The 19,127-nt window shown below is 39.6% G+C and overlaps 6 protein-coding genes across 10 annotated transcripts; 2 read left to right on the top strand and 4 right to left on the bottom strand.

Annotated features, from left to right (window-relative positions):
• The first annotated feature begins 2,472 nt into the window (after positions 1-2,472).
• Positions 2,473-5,263, top strand: LOC104801373 (transcription factor PIF7-like). 2 transcript variants are annotated; one of them, XM_010524622.2, is made up of 7 exons: positions 2,473-2,665; positions 2,910-3,333; positions 3,465-3,566; positions 4,009-4,074; positions 4,177-4,518; positions 4,596-4,667; positions 5,047-5,263. In XM_010524622.2, coding segments are annotated over exons 1-7 (1,056 nt in total). In that variant the 5' UTR covers positions 2,473-2,663; the 3' UTR covers positions 5,095-5,263. The 2 variants fall into 2 exon arrangements, with proteins under 2 accessions (XP_010522924.1, XP_010522932.1); XM_010524630.2 differs by lacking the exon at positions 2,473-2,665 and adding an exon at positions 2,686-2,790.
• On the bottom strand, positions 4,792-7,874 carry LOC104801387. 2 transcript variants are annotated; one of them, XM_010524642.1, is made up of 3 exons: positions 7,856-7,874; positions 7,565-7,636; positions 4,792-6,696 (listed from the first exon to the last, which is right to left on the bottom strand). In XM_010524642.1, the coding sequence occupies exon 3, from the start codon at positions 6,661-6,663 to the stop codon at positions 5,083-5,085; it is 1,581 nt and encodes a 526-aa protein (XP_010522944.1). In that variant the 5' UTR covers positions 6,664-6,696; positions 7,565-7,636; positions 7,856-7,874; the 3' UTR covers positions 4,792-5,082. The 2 variants fall into 2 exon arrangements, with proteins under 2 accessions (XP_010522944.1, XP_010522952.1); XM_010524650.1 differs by lacking the exon at positions 7,856-7,874 and having other exon boundaries at positions 7,565-7,834.
• Positions 7,875-8,898: 1,024 nt separating this feature from the next.
• On the bottom strand, positions 8,899-10,897 carry LOC104801358. Of its 3 annotated transcripts, none has more exons than XM_010524603.1 (3): positions 10,676-10,897; positions 9,245-9,997; positions 8,899-9,143 (listed from the first exon to the last, which is right to left on the bottom strand). In XM_010524603.1, exons 2-3 carry the CDS (start codon positions 9,981-9,983, stop codon positions 9,067-9,069), a joined length of 816 nt encoding a protein of 271 aa, XP_010522905.1. In that variant the 5' UTR covers positions 9,984-9,997; positions 10,676-10,897; the 3' UTR covers positions 8,899-9,066. The 3 variants fall into 3 exon arrangements, with proteins under 3 accessions (XP_010522905.1, XP_010522913.1, XP_019056605.1); XM_010524611.1 differs by lacking the exon at positions 10,676-10,897 and adding an exon at positions 10,369-10,669; XM_019201060.1 differs by lacking the exon at positions 10,676-10,897 and having other exon boundaries at positions 9,245-10,362.
• A 316-nt stretch (positions 10,898-11,213) lies between these two features.
• On the bottom strand, positions 11,214-14,362 carry LOC104801343 (probable leucine-rich repeat receptor-like protein kinase At1g35710). Its single transcript, XM_010524578.2, has 11 exons — positions 14,093-14,362; positions 13,494-13,641; positions 13,301-13,372; positions 13,097-13,168; positions 12,915-12,986; positions 12,677-12,820; positions 12,473-12,553; positions 12,302-12,373; positions 12,120-12,191; positions 11,780-11,851; positions 11,214-11,576 (listed from the first exon to the last, which is right to left on the bottom strand). Exons 1-11 carry the CDS (start codon positions 14,175-14,177, stop codon positions 11,486-11,488), a joined length of 981 nt encoding a protein of 326 aa, XP_010522880.1. The 5' UTR covers positions 14,178-14,362; the 3' UTR covers positions 11,214-11,485.
• A 104-nt stretch (positions 14,363-14,466) lies between these two features.
• LOC104801352 (ankyrin repeat and protein kinase domain-containing protein 1-like) lies at positions 14,467-15,543 on the bottom strand. The gene has a single exon (XM_010524592.2). It carries the CDS (start codon positions 15,172-15,174, stop codon positions 14,623-14,625), a length of 552 nt encoding a protein of 183 aa, XP_010522894.1. The 5' UTR covers positions 15,175-15,543; the 3' UTR covers positions 14,467-14,622.
• A 1,877-nt stretch (positions 15,544-17,420) lies between these two features.
• On the top strand, positions 17,421-19,053 carry LOC104801321 (LYR motif-containing protein 4). The gene is made up of 3 exons (XM_019201228.1): positions 17,421-17,506; positions 18,433-18,745; positions 18,965-19,053. The coding sequence occupies exon 2, from the start codon at positions 18,473-18,475 to the stop codon at positions 18,743-18,745; it is 273 nt and encodes a 90-aa protein (XP_019056773.1). The 5' UTR covers positions 17,421-17,506; positions 18,433-18,472; the 3' UTR covers positions 18,965-19,053.
• The last annotated feature ends 74 nt before the right edge of the window (positions 19,054-19,127 follow it).

Here is a 19,127-nt window from a genome sequence, read left to right as displayed (position 1 = left end):
ATATATATATATATGTATTATATATATGTGTGTATATATATAAATATGTTTATATATGTGTATATATGTATATCATTTCATTATATATGTATGTGTATAATTTTTAAAATTTTATTTTTATTTTTATTATTATTTTATTTTTATTTTGTATTAATTAATATTATTAAATATTAGGGATTGATGATGTGACAGATGACTAGGATGCAATGTCAGCATTAAATAATATATTTTTTCGTTCAGGGTTTTATTTGCCAATTTTTAAAAGTATAGAGTTTTAATTGCCAATTTTTAAAAGTACAATGTTTTTTTGGATAAAAAAAAAGTATAGGGTTTAAATTGCGACGAGAGAAAAGTACAGGGTTTTAAATGGAATTATCCTAAATAAAATAAAATAAAGAGAAGCACTTGCTGTATTTTTTTTCATCTACAAAAGAGTAAGGCCCAATCCAAGTGTGAAGTAGGCAAGGCCCAGCCCACAAAAAAGGAACCTTCATATTTCCCATTTTAATTCCTTTTTTAAACCAATTTTTTTTTAATTATATGTATATATGTGGTTCTGTACGGCCAAAAATACAAATATAATTAACAATTTATGTTTATGTCGATTAAGAATCTACACGCGCGCCAAAAATACAAATAAAGACAAGTTTTTATGTGCTAGTTAATTAATATATGTTTTCCATGTTATCACATTTCCGGTAAATTTTAATTAAAATAATAATAAGTAAAATATATTCACCGATTGAACATTAATAGAATCTACACGCGCGCCTAATGTCAAACAGATCGGTGATTTATAAATATACGTCATATTTGGTGGGAAGAGAATTTCATCTTACGCTTATACACACACAATATATACATATATATATATATATGCATACATGTATATATTCATAAAATGATGTGTTTGAACATAGAAACAAAGAAGGGGAATGGACCAAAAATTAAAGATGTGATGATCCAATTTGTGGTATGGAATTGGTTTCACATTGAAAAGGAAAATGGGCATAATTTGGTCCATAGCCTATATATATATATACTGTCGTTATACAATTATTCAATCGTCAAACACATCATAGATAAAAATAGATAAAAAAAAATCGTCCCCGTATATTATTCTAACATACGTGGAATCATATACCAGAATATTAGTGGTGCTCTAACAAATTATCCGATTTTTGGGTATTCAAATAATTTAGATTCGGGTTAGCTAGAATTTATAAACCAAGTTTATTTGTAGATTGGATTCGAATCTGCATTTCACGACTTTGTAACGTGATATATATAGATACTCGACGTAATCACATATATATATTTTTTTAAAAATTAAGAAATTATCATTAATCTTTTGTAAACTTATGAATCTTCTCTTTAATCTTGTAGAGATTATAATACGTATTAAAATTTGAATTTTTTACAAAATTATTAAAATTTCTCTCACACATGCATGCATCCGAAGTTTGTGAATTTATTCATGAAAGACGTGAAACTTATCAAGTTTAATACCAATATACCTACAAAAACAAAATAATGATTATTGCTCGAAAATATTTGAAATAGAATATCCAATTAAACAGCATCTTCCACGTATAAATTAAATATATAAATTTTAAGCATATTGGCGACTTTTACACGCTCTTTAAAACTTGTATATTTACTATGGTTATTAAAATAAATCTAGATTCAATGTGAGATGGTATATAAGAATAGTGCACGCACACGATTCATGTAGCGTGGACCGACTGAAATTAACAAAACCGACATTTCTATCATGAAACAATATAATTCAAATAGAATATTTATTTATTTATTATTATTATTATTATTTTAAAGAAAAAAAATGGCAGGAGAAGTGAGCAGATAAACTCGTATTTAAAACAAAAGGAGAGACCGAACAGATAAACTACTTGGGGGAGAAGACGTTAGGATGCGCTGTCACGAATCTAATGCGAGAAAATGATTGGCTGAAGAAGCCAGCGATACTCGTGGTGACGGTGGACCAATCACTGACCAATAGTATCTCTCCACGTGTCACGATAGCGCTGTGTCGCAAAACCTCCCCCGCGAAATAACTGCAGCTACATTTCTTGACGCGACACACCGAGTAAATTGTAATAACATAATCATGCCCGCAAATTGGCCCATCGTGTTTCTGGCTATGAATATGAAATTGAAATATATAACACAATGGTATTCGACGTGCTGTAGATCATATGTTATGTATAATACGTAAAAAAAAAATTGAATAATGGCATGCAAGTGTTTGTGGGGGGTTAGAGATTTTATTAAAAGAGGAAGAGAATTTGGACCGACGGAGCATAAAATCTCAAACTCCCAAAGATGTGGTTCTCAAGCCACTTGCATGAAGTGGTGAACGACCCATTGTTGTCATGAAACCCTACTCGAGATACCCTTTTGCTTCCCCATATATTTATTTTATTCACTAGAGAGAGAGAGAGAGAGAGAGAGAGAGAGAGAGAGAGAGAGAGAGAGAGAGAGGCAACTGTATATTGAGTGGTCGCTGTATTGTATTGTAAGGTGTTGAGTTGGTACATAGGAATTATCCAATCGAGCGATTACAACTGATCGTATACAAGGATTGTAAGAAGAAGAAGAACTCTCCGCACGCGTGGCTTCACTTCACTTCTCGTCTTGTCCACATGTAATCTCTCCTCTCTTCTGTTCTGTCTTCTTCTTAACCTCTTCTGAACACACACACACTCTTAACTGATCCATTTCCACGTTACTTGTCGAGTTAACATATCCACCGCCGGTGCTGCATTCAGGGCACTACTCTTGCTTTCTATATTTCCATGTTCATCTGGCCAAAATGACTGAAGCTTTCCATTGATGTTTACCCTTTCTTCCTACGCAAGTAATTGACCCCCACTCTTCTGAAATCTCAGGTCGAACTACGGAGTCAGAGAGCTCGCATGGGAAAATGGGCAACTAACCGTTCATGGCTTAGGCGGAATGGTGCAACCAACCACCTCGGCTAGGCCCATATGGGCTCCAAGCCTCGGTGGCTGCGACACGTTGGAGTCAGTAGTCCACCACCACGCTGCGCTGCACGGCAAGCTGCAGGGCCAGGATGGTCCAAACAACGAGCCGAGCAATCAGGATGGTCCAGCCGCGAGGAAACGTCCCCATTCATCAGACACAGATCTATGGTTCGGGTTGCAAGAGGAGAGCCTCGGGTTGGGCCAGAGCGTGTCTGCAAGTGACAGCCGTACCAACGACACAAGAACTATGTCTTGGACCTCTTATGAATCTTCTCGGAGCCTGAAGACAGCCAGAACTGGAAACAAAGATCATGTCCGTTCCGGATCGGTACGATATGACAGAAGGCTCGTTCTTATGTAGATTCTCTTTAGTCACACCTTTTTTTTCCCTCTTCCTAGGCTTTGGTTTTTCTGCAGTCAGTAAAGATATGCTCTGAGAAAACGGAATGGAAATTGCAGGAAACTCGAGAAACAGAAGGAGAAGAACAAGAGACGAAAGGGGAAACAGGGCGTTCTTGCAGAAGAGGAAGGGCTGCAGCTATTCATAACGAATCCGAGAGGGTAACATATAATTTTTTTTAAAAGTTGTGTCGGATCTTTTGCAGTTTTTGTTTATCCTAGTGAATGCCGCTGAATCACTTGGAGAATTCTCAGTTTCCTTGTTCTTCCCTATTTGACCACTCCTTTTAACGCTTGACCCATCAGTCGATCTCACAATGTCACTATCTTCTTTGGATCTCGTTGACTCTGCATTCAAAGAAACACAAGGTTTTTCCACAACCATGACTTCTCTCTTTGCAGTTGCAGCAGGTGGACAGTTCTCGGGTTTTTTGGGTCTGGAACTTAATATCTGACCATAACCATCGCCCAACGATTTCCTTCTCACACCCGAAGCATCAGTCTTTCCTCCACCTTCTCCTTCAACACCCTTTTTCCTCGCCAACTTCCATGGCTTCACAACATCAATGCCGAGACATCGCTTTCCGATTTGTATGCGAGGCAGAGACGACGCGATAGGATCAATCAGAGGATGAGGACGCTTCAGAAGCTTCTTCCCGATGGAAGTAAGGTAACAATCCAGAGAACAGTAGCTTCTTTAACAAAGTTCTCACTTCTGAAAAAGGTCGATCATTTTGCCACGTTCTATGAAAGTATACGACGTTATCTGCAGACGGATAAAGTCTCGATCTTGGACGAGGTGATCGATCACCTGAAACAGCTGCAAGCGCAAATCCAGTTCATGAGCATGAGACCAAACTTACCACATCAGATGATGATGCCGCCATTGCCATCCCACCAATCAGTTCTCAGCATGCAGCAACAACAACAACTTCAGATGGCTCTTCTCGCGACAATGGCAAGTATGGGGGTGGGATGCGGTGGAAATGCTTTCGGAGGATGTTTTATTCCTCAACCGCCGTCGCCATTGATGATTCCTCCCATGAACACCAGAGACTGCAACAACGGCTCTTCATCCACCATGCCTGATCCTTACAGAGCCTTTGTTGCACAGGTAGTACATCGGTTTCAAGAATATTTTCAAACACACAATCTTGAAATGATTAAATCGAGTTTCTGGTTATGCTGCAGAAGATGAACATGGATCTCTACAACAAAATGGCTGCGGCTATCTACAAGCAACAGTCTGATCAAACTACACAGGTAAATACTACTAGAATGCCCTCAAATCATGAGAAAGGAGATTAGTCTTAGACAACATTAGATTGAAAGATTGCTGTCTCTCGAATTGGTAATAACGATTTCAAGCATTGATAAAGACTGCTTATGTATAAAATCCCCACAATCTCTTTATCTTCAAACATTGAGTTCAGTATATTACAGTTATTACTGCAAGTACTTGAGAAAAGGAACATATGTTTAATAAACTTCCAAAAGAAGAGGTTACACACAATCATTGAAGAGATAAAGCAAACCCTTGTTGTTCTTTCAGGGGATGTATCTCTGTTGCAATCTCTCTTTAAAATTTCTCAAAAAAGTTCCAAATTTTTGTGTTTTTTTTTTTATGGATTTATATGGACAGAAGAAGTTGTACATAGTGAAGCAAAAGGACAAACCTTCAAAGAGTTGATGTGGTGGCCTGGCTCTGAAGTTTCTGAGATTTCTTGTTGTCCTGAAGAGAGATAACAGTCTCAAATGCACCGACAAGTGCTTTAACCTTGCTCTTCCTCACCTCTGCTAACTTACTTGCAGTTTCTTCAATCACGTTATTGAACAACGTCTGCAGCTTCTTCTTCGTTTCCACTTTTCTATGCCTCAAGACAACTTTCTCGGGTTTGCCTTCTGTAGAATTGCTTTTCCCACCACTGTCCCGTTTGTCTCTCAGGCTCTTTTTCCTCCCATCACTTTTAGTTTTCGAACTTTCTGGAGTAACCCTCCTCCTGAATTTAATCCATGTCGGTGTAGAATCCTCAGATTTAGGTTCAAGAACCTTCCCTCTCTTGAAACTCAGCTGCCTAGTCAAAGGAGTGACCTTTATCCCTACCTTCCTAGGCTTATTCTTGCTTTCGGGTTTTAAATCAGCTCCAAGGTTTGCAGAAACACTTTCTTTCCTCTTATGCAAATTGGGACTGAATCTACTAGTCTTGGACCTGGAAGACGATCTCGTTAGCCGAGATTCTAGTTTGGTAGTTCTTGAACCTTTATCCTCCAAGGATGATGAAGAAGATGGCACATGTTTAGAAACTTTCATGTTGTTCCCTGTGATTCCTGTGATTTTCCTTCCAGATGGTTGCTGAATCTCGCCCTGGATCCCTTTGACGCTTCGCTTCTCAACACTGGATTCAACAACGTACAAAGTCTTTTCTGGTACATCTTCATTGCTGGAAAGCTCAGTCTTTGTCTTCTGACCAGTTTTTACTTTCTTCAAAGAAGAAACCGCATTCTCGTCCTTAGAACTCTTGGTGCTGCCAACCTTCTGAACCTTCTTTGCATCAGTCTTTGTTCTCTCATTTCTCACGCCAGATACCTTTCTTGCCATGGCTGAATCACTTGGAGAATTCTCAGTTTCCTTGTTCTTCCCTATTTGACCACTCCTTTTAACGCTTGACCCATCAGTCGATCTCACAATGTCACTATCTTCTTTGGATCTCGTTGACTCTGCATTCAAAGAAACACAAGGTTTTTCCACAACCATGACTTCTCTCTTTGCAGTTGCAGCAGGTGGACAGTTCTCGGGTTTTTTGGGTCTGGAACTTAATATCTGACCATAACCATCGCCCAACGATTTCCTTCTCACACCCGAAGCATCAGTCTTTCCTCCACCTTCTCCTTCAACACCCTTTTTCCTCGCCAACTTCCATGGCTTCACAACATCATCTTCAAGTCTCTTTCCATGTTTACAGACATCATGCGTTGAACTCACATGATTTCTAAGATACCGAGGCTGAACCCTTGTCTTGCCTGGTCTCATGTCTATCACCCCAGTGGAATGTCGTCTCAGATTCACGACCGGTTGCTCCAACACTTCATGAATCTCCGGTATAACCCTTTGACCCTCTGACATTGGAGGAGGACCATCCTTTGTACTTTCCTCGTCCACTGCAGGTATCATATCTTCAAATGTCATCGTAGCTTTTGCATCAAAATCATTCTCCTCGGCTATCATCTGTTTGACGTAAAAAACATTCTCCTCAGCCATTGCCAATCAGAAGAGATCGTAAATCAACAAGACCTGTAGAAGAACAGAGAATATCAGCGGCAGGATCCACCGAACAACATTCTACAGTGTTCGTTTTTGGATCATCAAACTCTTTTTTGACTACTAAAACATTAACTCGACGAGAAAGCAACTCGACTCTCTCGCTCTGGCTAACATTTAGATCACAACAAGGATCAGATCAGAAAAATTATGTCGGAAGTTTTGAAATTTGCGGTCCCACATTCCAAGTCCTGTGTTCTTGAAGCGTACAAAAAATACATGACATGGAATAAGATCTGAGCATACAGACAGCCAAAAACGCTATGAAAACCACACAGAACAGAGAGATGAATCGATCAGTGCATTGTAAACTGCTTCTCCAATCCATCGGCACCTCTGATCAGATCGAAGAACCCAGTAGTTCATTTGGAAATGAGCACCCGCCAAAGATGGATCAAATATCCATTATTCCAGAATCAATTAACGATAGATAAATCAAGGGTTCCATTTTCATCAAAATATAAAGGAAGATTTCATTGAAGGCGCCAGAACAAAAAGATCGACTTCTCATAGGATCTCGACGTGGTTCGAAGCCGACAATCACAATCATACTAGGTACCTTTTGGGGTCAATCATCAATCATATCAATACCCATTTAACAAAATCAAATTTTGATCACTACCCAATCGAGAAAGCAATCATTTCTATATATATGTATATATATATACACACATATATTACTATAGAACCCGCTTTCGTTTTCGATCCGTCAGTTCGGTTCAGTCCCCGGAAACTGCACTACAGTCATGACTACGAACTACGAAGACTTTCCCAGTTTCAAATACAAAACAAAAACGTACCGGAAACCGAGAGATTGAATCGGAATTCAGAAAGATCATACCTTTAACGCTGCCTGGAAATTCTTCACCGAATCTTTTCTCACGTTAAAGTAGGTGAAGAACGAGAGAGAAAACTGAAAGAGGGGAGACAAAATTTCAGAAAGTATAAGAAAAACGATTGTACAGAAAAGGATAAAAAGCGATTGATTCACTTTCCTCGGAAAGCAAATCAAAGGGGCAAAGAAAGATAGATTGGTTTGTTAGGAAGAAAAAAAAACACAAACATTTGACGAAGAGAGACAAGAAAAAAAGATCAAGGCAAGAACTGAAATCTGATTTTTTCTTTTTCATACCTTCTTTTTGACAATCTTTTTTTTCCAATAAATTTTATTTTTTTTAAACCAAAAAAAAAAAAAGATAAGATATGATTTCTTCTTTGTTGTTTATTCTTATGGTTAAAGAGAGGGGATGGTGAAAAAGATCATATGGTTTTCATATTGGGTCCATGTCTATTTTTTTTTCTCTCCAAATAACTAATGCAGAGATATATATAGATAATTAATATAACGGGTCTATTTTTAGTTTTGGAAAGAATATGAATATTGTTAAAACTAATTAATTAAAAACAGCATAACCACGGCTGGTCTGAAGATATTTATTGAGATTCTATATAAATGTAAATTAAATTAGGATGATATTTAATTAAAAAATTAGGAGGATAAGTAAAACAAATGGGAAAAAAATAAAACAATTAAAATGCAATGCTGGCATTTTTGGCGGTACATAAATATAATGCATCATTATCATATGATAGCTTGGCACAGATCCCAGACACATGAAAATGTTATTTATTTGTATTTTTCTGAAGAACGGTAGCTTTTTGAGATGGACCGACCTTGGATTCTTTCGTTAATAATATTAATAAAGATAATTTTCCCAAACAATATGAAAAAAAGCAATATTATGCTGATAATATAATGTCATAACAATGCCTTAATTTTTTTTTTCTTTTTTTTTACGTTGTAGTTTCTTTCTTATATGTTTTTTGGAAAACTAATGGATGCAATTATGTTATGTTTTATAAAACGGATTTATTTTTATATTTTTGACAAAGGAAACGAAATTGCCATACTAACTAAATAAAAAATTTTAAAATATAAATAAACAAGATCTTAATAAAATGAAAGTATATTACAAAAGATATCTTATTAATTCACTAATAAAAAATTTATTTTAATGTACACCTTTTGCTCACAATTCTTCATTGCATAATGGACGGATCTAGAAAAATTTATCAACCGGGCAATATAAAAATTATTATAATATAAGGGATAAATTAAAATTTTTTTTGTGGGGACATTTAACAATTTTTGTTAGAAATTTATGAAATTTATAATGAAATTAAGTTTTTTAAATAAAATAAGTGGGAGTATATGTCCCCATAGCTTATAACATAGTTCCGCCCATGGCAGCTATACAAGCATTTTAGTATTTTATCTATACCGTACATACACGAAACCGGAATCCAAATTATCCCACTGTACCGTGATTTCCTCCAGTTCAGCTACCATACCGGAAAATTTACAAAGGAGACAAATCCGGGTACCAAACACCAGTGATTTCTCCGGTTCGATTCCTGCACTGGGAAATTTCACTTGGAGAATGTTGATAATTTCTCCGGAAACCGGAAATTCCTCAAACAGGCTAAACCGGGATTTCCTCTTAACAGGCTAGACCAATACCTGGTAAACTGAGTTTGGGAAGGAGCAAAAAGGCAGATCCAAAGAGGGCAGTGAGGGCGTAGAGAGATAAGAGGAGTGTGCCGACTCGAGCTGCATATAAAGCAGCAAAGATAACCAGAAACGTTAGCCGAAACAACTGTTCCATGGCCGAATACCCGAAAAGAGACTTCCAGATGGAGCCGAGGAAGATCCAGGTTCCAACAAGTGTCCAGTCCGGCAACAGTTCTTCCTGGTTTGAACCCAAGATCACATCGGATCTGCTCTGGGCGTTGCTCCCTACGCAAGAAAGATTGTTGCTTTCAGCGCAAGAAACCCTCTGCGAGCTACCGATCATCCACATCACATAGTAGTTCTTCTTGGGGAATTTGAGATGCCCCTTGAAGGATAGCTTGAGGGAGAGAGAGCTGCACCAAGGGCAAGACACGAAGAAGGGAAGAACGATAGGGCATAGCAGTCTCTGCAATCTCAGGACAGCTCGTTGCAGTCTCAGGACACAGCTCTTGCAGAGAGTGTGGCCGCACCATAGAACCAGAGGGGCATTTTCCGACATATCAAACGGCTCAAAGCAGATCGGGCATTCCAGCTTTGTCTCCTCGTTCTTCTCGAGAAAGGCCTCGTCTTCTTCGCCATCACCACAAATCATACTCCTCTTCTTCATTTCCGGTGATTTGCCCTTCAATTTGACAGTGCCGGTGATTCCTTCAAATGTATCTTCCCAGATGCGAGCGAGAGAAACCATTGAAGTGTAGTGATCTGCAAGCAACTAGCTGTTCAATCAAGCATACACATACAAGGGGAAGAAGGAAGGAAAGGAGCAAACTCTTCCTGTTGCTAAAATCATGGAACAATCTATGGAGCAGTTCGAGTTAGGGGTTGTGTCCTAAGTGTTTGTTTCTTTTTCCCAATTTCAGTTCCTTTCTCGGGAAAGAAACAGAAGTTTCCTTGATTTCCATAAGATTAAAAATCCCAAAAAAAATGTTTTTTTCTCTGGTTTACTCGAGAAATTCTCCACGAATTGCTCGTGTTCTTTAATATGGAACTGGGGAACAAGAAAATAAAAAAGAAAGTTATAACGTGTAAAGCCGTAAGAACAAAAGCTTCGATTTTTTCACTCCCCTTCTCACCTCCCACCAGTTAACTTTCCCGGAAAACAAACAGGAAAAGAGTGAACCATAAACTCAAATTCAAGCGGAAAGAAGGCATTTTCCCCCGAACCCACTTCCCTATCTCTACTTCCACCTTTTCCCACTCCAATTTTCCCGAGAAACAAACGGAAAACCAGCGAGCCCAGAAGCCGTGACCTCGAAAACCCTTATCCACTCAGACACACCTAAATTTCGCGAGAAACAAAAAACAAAAGGGTTTCCTGAAACGAGATTCAAAGTCCAACGAAATCAATGCAACACCCAACGCAGAGAAAGAACAGCTTACCACCACCAGGGATAGGGAGAGAGAGAGAGAGAGAGAGGAGAGATTGGGGATGGACACCTTATCCCTAAACCCTTCTTATAAATGATATTCCCAGTTGCTATCATGCCGACGAATTTGAATAAAAGACCTTTCAAAGTAAAATGGAGGTTGCATTTCCTAAGCAAGTTGAATTTAAAAAGAAAAATCAGATGGAATAAGCGACCCTCTCACCACTGCTTTACCAAAGTCTCCCCACCCACTCCTTTATCTCGTCAATATACATATATATATATATATATATATATATATATGTGTGTGTATTCCATGTGACTTCGAATCTGGATGGATGATGCTTCATGATTCAATGTGTTCCGGATCGATGATGCATCATAAATTCTTTTTTTTTTAAACCTAGTTGTCGACCTCGAATCTTATAATCGAATTCTGGTCAAATATAATGGATTTACATATATATATATATATATATATATATCAACCAGGGTGGGTGTATCAAATAATAAAATAAATAATATTAAACTAGTCTTTTATCCCATCAAGATATCATGGTGGAGGGTGACTTCGAGTTTCACTAGCGTGTATCTTACAAGTTCCCCATACAAATTATTTGCCATATTATTATTTAAAAAAAAAAGAAAGCATTTTTTGTCGTTTGTATAATTGGATGATTAGAATAAATTACAATACGAGCGAGGAATTTCTGTGATATCTTCCCAAAATTGCCCAATAATAGCACTACAGCAGTGGATGAAGCGCCGAAACATTCATTCCTAAGTAGTTCCATTCCCAAAACGTTGGAGCTCCATCACTTCGCTACACGACAAAATCGGCGTCGGAAACCTCTAGAACTTTGTGCGCGCCGATAGGATTCACGCCTGGTTTGAACATGTTGCCTTCTATATACCTGCACATCTCAAGAAACACCCACTCCTCATCGTCACAGATCAAAGAAAACACCCTAAAACTTTTTCCCCAGATGGTCGTTTCCAAGAACTCCTCAGGACACATCCTGCCGTGGCCGAGGTATATGTTTGTGTTTTCGTCAACAAGTTTGTGTTTTTCTTTTTCCGGAAAGAGACCAAAAGGTGATGGATAAGAGGCACTCACAATTCTTTGAGGAATGGATGCTTGTAGAACGCGTCCGGGATTCTCCCAGTGAATTGGTTGTGATCAAGATACCTGTTACTCAAATCAACAACACCATGAGATTGAGACTGCAGGTTCGTTTTAGAGAATTTACCCGAAAGCCTGTACTTTCGGGTCAATTATAACCGGAGAACCTCTAAATCGGAGAAAGAGCTAAACTTTGTGAAGGGGATAATACCTAAAGAATAAATGCCCAATGGCAAAACAGTATCCCGAGCTACAACGGGTCGATATAAATACACAGAGAGATTGGATATCAGTAGCAAACGATAGGAAATCCAAAAGGTTGAACTGAACTCACAGGTATGTCAGTTTCGGAATATGGGCAACTGCAGATGGTATATTGCCGATGAACCTGTTGTAGGACAAGTACCTAACAAAGCCATTGTGCGCTGTTAAGTGAGATATATCTTTGCTGCATTGCTTAATGCTGAACAATCTGTACATCTTTGATTTCTTTCTTGTTTTCTGCAAAATACTTACACTATCTCCAAGTTTGTCAGATTGGCCAGTTGTGCCGGGACACCTCCACTCAAGTAGTTGCTATTCATATACCTAGAAAAAACCACAGTTTCAGAGGACAAAATTAATTTGATAATAAGATTTCGAAGAAGGGAGAAAAGCTTCTGGTGAAAAATTGCAAATGGTGCTTACAAGTTGCGCAGAGCCGGAAAGCTTCCTTCGAATCGGATGAGCTCTCTTATGGTACCCACCAAATGGTTGTTACCGACGTCTCTGAAAGGACGAGGATACAGAAGAATCCAGCCAAGTACGAGTAAACGTCAACTGTGAATGAATACTGGAAAAATATCCAGACAGAATGAATGTCCGAAAATGAGAGTTTAGGTGTTTCTTTACAGGTGTCTGAGATTTTGCAAAGTCCCCAATTCTGGAGGAATTCTGCCACTGAGACGGTTTTCTTGAAGATAAAGATAACGGAGCTCGGGTAGGTTAGCCAGCTCCTTTGGGATTTCTCCCTTAAAGTTGTTGAAGCTCAAGTACCTTTAAAACACAATGAAGAAACTACTGATTCAATTTGGCACCGAAAAGGAAGATATTGTTGACACAAAGCCACATAAGAATGACGAGCACTCACAAATGCGTTAGCCTCTTCAGCTCACCGATTTCAGGAGGGATTAGGTCTTGTAGTTTGTTCCACCTCAAGTTTCTAGAGGGAACAACAAAGAAAATACAGGGAAAAGGAACCTATTATATGATTGTAAAACAGAAGCTAATGCAGGAAAAATGCAACATATCGATAAAAAAGATGAAACATACAATACTTTAAGTCGTTTTAGCCGTCCAATTTGTGGAGGAATCGGACCGGTCAGTTTGTTGTTATGGAGATCCCTGAAAAACCAACATAGAGAGACTAAACTTCAATTTAACCATTTGAAGAACAGCCAAAACTTGATAGTGGTATGATAAATTCAGCAAAAGGAAAAGGATGACAATCACAGGGAACATTAAGAAACGACTTACAGCCTTGTCAAATCCAAAAGGTTTGTTACCGCAACGGGAAACGGCCCAACAATTGAAACAGCATAAACTTCGCTGTAAAACTCAAAGATCAATCAAATGAAAAACTCAGTCATGCCATGATGATGCACAGACAAGAGCACTGAAGTAAGATGAAACACATACGCAATGCTTTTGCCTGAAACCATCGACTTACAGTTCGGTAACAACCCTATAGTCACCTTGAGTTGAACAAGTGACACCAGACCATGGCGGGAGGTCGCCATCTCCACAGGGATCATCTCCGATCCATGAGTAGACAACTCTCCATCCGAGCGAGGATTTGATCTCATTTAGCGCTTTCACTGCCAGAAGATGAACACCAAATGATCTTAACTCGACCAAGTAACTCAGAGAAAAGCTACCATCTGAGCAATTGAGCATAAACACAATCGCTAGCCAATTCGTCATTGTTTCAGATCACCACTTGCGAGTTCATCGAGAAGCAGATTTCATGGATTGCTAAAGAATCATCTTGGCGTATACAACGCTAACAAGCGATTACAAAATCTTAAAACCTTTGATGATTTCACAGAACAATTCATTTCATGGTGAAACTTTCACTGCAAACACAAAATTCTCTCCAATTTCAGCCGAACCCAGATACCAAGATTTGAAATTTCGAGCTAAATCATGAAAAATAATAAAAGAAGATTGAGTTTCAGACACCACTACGTTCCAAGAATGTCGAGAACTGTAAGTCCATTGATGGGCGATGAATAAAAAGAAGATCAGATCGCAAATGAGAAGACTTACCATCTCGCTTAAGGGTTTTCGCTTGCGAGAGAGCAAACAAGCAAGAAACGATGCAGATCACGAGTAGCTTCGAGGGAGTAGCCATGATTTTAGCTTCTTAGCCAAAGAGGACGAGGAAACAAATGGTAAGAGGCGATTTAAAGAAATCACAAGCCGTTTAAATCTCTCTCCACCGACGGATCTTAGTTGGATTGGACCCAGATGCGGAAATCAAATGAGACCGGTTTAGTTGAAACTACCGGTTCGGTTCAATGTGAAGTAATTGGTTCGTGAATTACCGGTTTACAAATTACCAGCAAATCCCACCGGTTAACCAAAATCCCCTGATATAAAGTAAAGCTCACAAACACCGTGTTGAGGATATCGCACACTGGTTAGATAACAGTGTTCTATAATAACCAACCAATGTAACATGACAAGACCAACCACCACAGGTTTGTAGAAAGACCAAATAACAAAACAAAAAAAAACATATTCGGACAAGTGTCTGACTCTGAAACAGCTTCAAGAGGGGCAACAGTCAGACAAGATCATAAGCTCCCAGAACTGAAAGAAGTGTCTCCACAAGATGATGATGATGAAGAAGAAGTCGTTGACTCTTTGAGTTTCTTCAACTCTTCGTAAGCCCATTCAAGACCAGGACAATAATGCAGCGGCGGATTGAACCTGCAGTCGCTTATATCATCAGGCAAGAAAGCGCCATTCTCCACCAGAAACTTCACTGCTTCTCTCTTCCGTTCATAGGCCGCGGCATGGAGCGGCGTCCAGCCGCAGGCCCCCCAGGTTCTGGCATCGATGTTGGCCCCACGGTCGAGAAGCTCATCCATGACTTGGATGTGCCCTCCTTTGGCAGCGAGGTGAAGAGGGGTCACCCCTCCTTTTGATTTGGGTCCCCAGGCAGGTGCGTTCACGTCCATCCCCTGGTCGAGGAGCTCTTTCACAGCTTTGAGATCGCCCTTCCGGGCTTTGACGTGGAGTAGAGTCCAGCCTCTGTCGTCTCGGTCAGCACCTGACCTCAGGGACCGGCGTCTTAGGGAGTTACGCTGGAGTGAGAAAGAAACCGGCTGCTGCTCTTGGAGCATTTGGTTGTCTTTCTTTGGAATGGTGAAACTGAAACTAAAGTAGAAAAGATCGAGCTTTTACGGATTTGGAGAGACTATTCAGGTAGGGAAGACTCAAGGAAAAGTTACTTGAAAAACCACCACGAGGACGAGGACGGATTACTAGCCGGGGAGAATCTATGAGGGCACAGATTTACATGGTTTTTGTATGCCAATCTTACCCTAGAATGTCACTGAAGGCACTGATTCTGACTAGAAATCTGCAACAGGTCCACACTAGGCAATGAAGGATGCAGATTTACATGAATCAGGATGAAAAGGACAATGGAACCTATAAAGTTCAATTAACGAGAGGCAAGGGAATGATTAGCAAGGCAGTAAGGGAAAGACCTATTATATGATTGTAAAACAGAAGCTAATGCAGGAAAAATGCAACATATCGATAAAAAAGATGAAACATACAATACTTTAAGTCGTTTTAGCCGTCCAATTTGTGGAGGAATCGGACCGGTCAGTTTGTTGTTATGGAGATCCCTGAAAAACCAACATAGAGAGACTAAACTTCAATTTAACCATTTGAAGAACAGCCAAAACTTGATAGTGGTATGATAAATTCAGCAAAAGGAAAAGGATGACAATCACAGGGAACATTAAGAAACGACTTACAGCCTTGTCAAATCCAAAAGGTTTGTTACCGCAACGGGAAACGGCCCAACAATTGAAACAGCATAAACTTCGCTGTAAAACTCAAAGATCAATCAAATGAAAAACTCAGTCATGCCATGATGATGCACAGACAAGAGCACTGAAGTAAGATGAAACACATACGCAATGCTTTTGCCTGAAACCATCGACTTACAGTTCGGTAACAACCCTATAGTCACCTTGAGTTGAACAAGTGACACCAGACCATGGCGGGAGGTCGCCATCTCCACAGGGATCATCTCCGATCCATGAGTAGACAACTCTCCATCCGAGCGAGGATTTGATCTCATTTAGAAGAGAATATGAACATCACTTTAGATGGAATCAGAACCTGATGCTTTATATAGAATTCAATGAGGGCAGGAACGTGGGCAACTTGGAAAAATCAGACAAACCCTTGATCGAGATGCAACAAGATTGGAGAGAACATCGAGACAGTCACAAAACCTAGTTGGACGTTAGTGTTTGACCGAGACTTAATCCCAGAAAACAGACGAGGATAACTGAGGACAATGCTGCTGGCAATCACCAACCCTGTACAGAGAAGAACAAAAAGATCAAATCAGCGAAACCAAATTGAATGTTACGTAGAGGTAGAAATAAGAATCCCATTCCTACCAGGAATATGAATTAAGAAACATAAAGGAAAATTCTAAAGAAAAAAGGAAATCTACAAAATAATAATCCTAAAATGTAAAGGAAAAAAAATGAGAAAACGGAAACTTAAAACAAAAATATTCAGAGAGCGATCAATCTCTTTCCAATATACAAAGGCGGTAGATTTCCGAAATCCGATTGAGATATTGTCTACAAGTTCTCCAAGAGACAAGATGCAATCTTTAAGAAAAAACAAGGAACAAAAACCTCCTTAAACAATCAAGAAGGAATTCGAAGCTACCAAATCTTACTACCCATGGATACAACCCCAACTTCTGGCCGATGTACGCCTCAAATATCCTCTACTTGCAAGCAAGCAAGCAAACAAAATTCCAAGCAAACAAATAAACTAACACATACGAATCCTTAAACATGTTCCAGAGAAAAATACACCGATAGGCATCAAGTTTCACGGCTTAGTGATCGAAATTCATAAACATACACAAAATCAAAACGGGACGGACGAGGGGGAAATCCGAATAGTGAAGAGAAGACTCTAGACGACGTGGAATCCAACCGAAATAGAGAATCAGAGACCGGCACAAGGATGAATTTCGGAGAGATGGATCGCTGGAGAAAATTAGGGTTTTCGGAAGTCGGATAAGAATCAAATTCTTATTCTTCAGGAGTTCAGAGAAGAAAGGTGAGCGAAATACTAATTATGGAGGATATGAGAACCTGTGTACACACACGGCTTCTTAATATTGGGTGCTCACCAACAAACGGGCCGCATTAATGGGCCCAATTTATCTAATATACGAAATATCTTTTTTTCCGATAATTCGCATATATTGGGCCTTTAAAGGCCCAATTAACTATTGCCAATGGGCCATAGGTCTAACCCAAGATGTTGGCCCATTTACTCGATGCAGCCCTCGTGAACTGATTATAATAGCGCCGGCTATCCGCAAGGTCAGAATCGGCGCCACATCGTCGGACTTGAGTAATTTCCGGCGATCTCTCCGATTCGCCTGTGGACAACATATCTACGGTTTGTTCCTTCTCTCCTCGGATTTCTCTCTCTCTCCTGTCGTGGTTTCGATTCGGTATGTCCTTGGCTGTGTCTCACTCGATGCAAATCGGTGTTATCTTTCTGTGAGATTTGTTGGTCTGTCTACCGTTCGGAGGGATTCGGAAATGGCGGATCCTTTGTTCTATTTTGAGTTCTGTTGATTTTTTTGGAACTAGGAGTCTGAGGCGTGTATATCGTGGCGGGAGTTGGAGTTAGGTTCCATAATTGATTGTCGCAAGGGTTTTTAGCGAATGAATTTCTCAAAATCTGAGCTCTAACTAGAGGTTCTGAAGTTGAAGATGGATTTGACATCTTATGCACCACTCACGTTAAAATTTCGACTGTCATTTCGGTAGCTCTTCATTCGTTAGCGATGAAGATCCTACGGTGTTCTTGTCTTAGCGTTTCGATGGATGAAACTATGATTCTTAGTGTTTCCAAGGATGATACACTGATTCGATTGTTCTGTTGTCGGTTGGGTTGGGCTGTGAATTCCTGATTTCTTTTTTCTTGTAGCTCTTTCCTCTTCAAAGATATTCTCAGTAGATGATTGGGCTCTTATTGTTCTTTAAATTTGCGGTATTCTCTTCACTCTCCATGATTCTTGTGATCTGTTAAAATCTGTGTTCTTTGGCCTTGGTTGAAACTGCATTTTCATGTTGCACTGCCAGTCACTCTCTTCCCTCCTGATAATTGATTTTTATGCATTGAGACTGAAGCCATTCTGAATCTTATTTGTTCGACCTGGTGAACAAAGTGAGTGTAAGAGAAAACAAAATACTATGCGTGCTTGCGTTTGTTTTGCTTTACACTTCTACTTTTGGTACCTGCTATGGCCATTAGTGTGAACTGCTGTGTTTTTAAGTCATGTTTCCTTCACCTGGGATATCCTTGTACACACACAGGTTCCCCAGCTAAAGGAGGGTGTTGAGTTTGTTTCTTGCAATGGCATCTGCTCCATCGAGAAGCGAAGTCCTCCACCTCTGCCGATCCCTGCTTCGGGTGGCACGCGTATTCAGTGATTACAACATCAGAGAGTACACAAAGCGAAGGACGGTAGATGGATTCCGCCTGAATCAGAGTCTCACAGACCCAGAGAAAGTGTACGTGGCCTTTGAAGAAGGGAAGGCGCAGCTGGAGGTCGCCAAACGGCAGGCAGCAGTCTACTCGCTCTACACTCCGAAGACCAAGAGCATCATGGACATCAAGCTCCAGTAGGTAATGAATGACACATCCCATAGTATGCATCATTCATCTGGGTTGGTAATAGGTTAGTTTTGTTTGTTGCAATCCTAGTTTTGGCGTTTAACGCCGATTAATCCGCTGTGTTACGTATGTACTACAATGAACCGAAGGTCCCATTATGGTAGAGACGTTGCCTTCATGCACCCTGATTGTTGTTGTTATGAGAATAAGTTTTTCCCTTCTTATCGTCAGGCAGCCGTCTACGAGAAATTGTCGGGTGAAGAGGACACATCCTAGTATTTTGGGTTAGAAAATACATTAAGCAGAGCATCTTGCGAGAATAATATCACACGAGTCATCCTGTCTGAAGGCACTTTCGTACTCTTTATTGTTCAATTGGGGCATTGTTGTGTTG

The sequence above is a fragment of the Tarenaya hassleriana genome, unplaced genomic scaffold, assembly GCF_000463585.1.
Source record: "Tarenaya hassleriana unplaced genomic scaffold, ASM46358v1 Cleome10, whole genome shotgun sequence".
NCBI lineage: Eukaryota > Viridiplantae > Streptophyta > Magnoliopsida > Brassicales > Cleomaceae > Tarenaya > Tarenaya hassleriana.
This window is presented reverse-complemented; position numbering and strand designations above follow the sequence as displayed.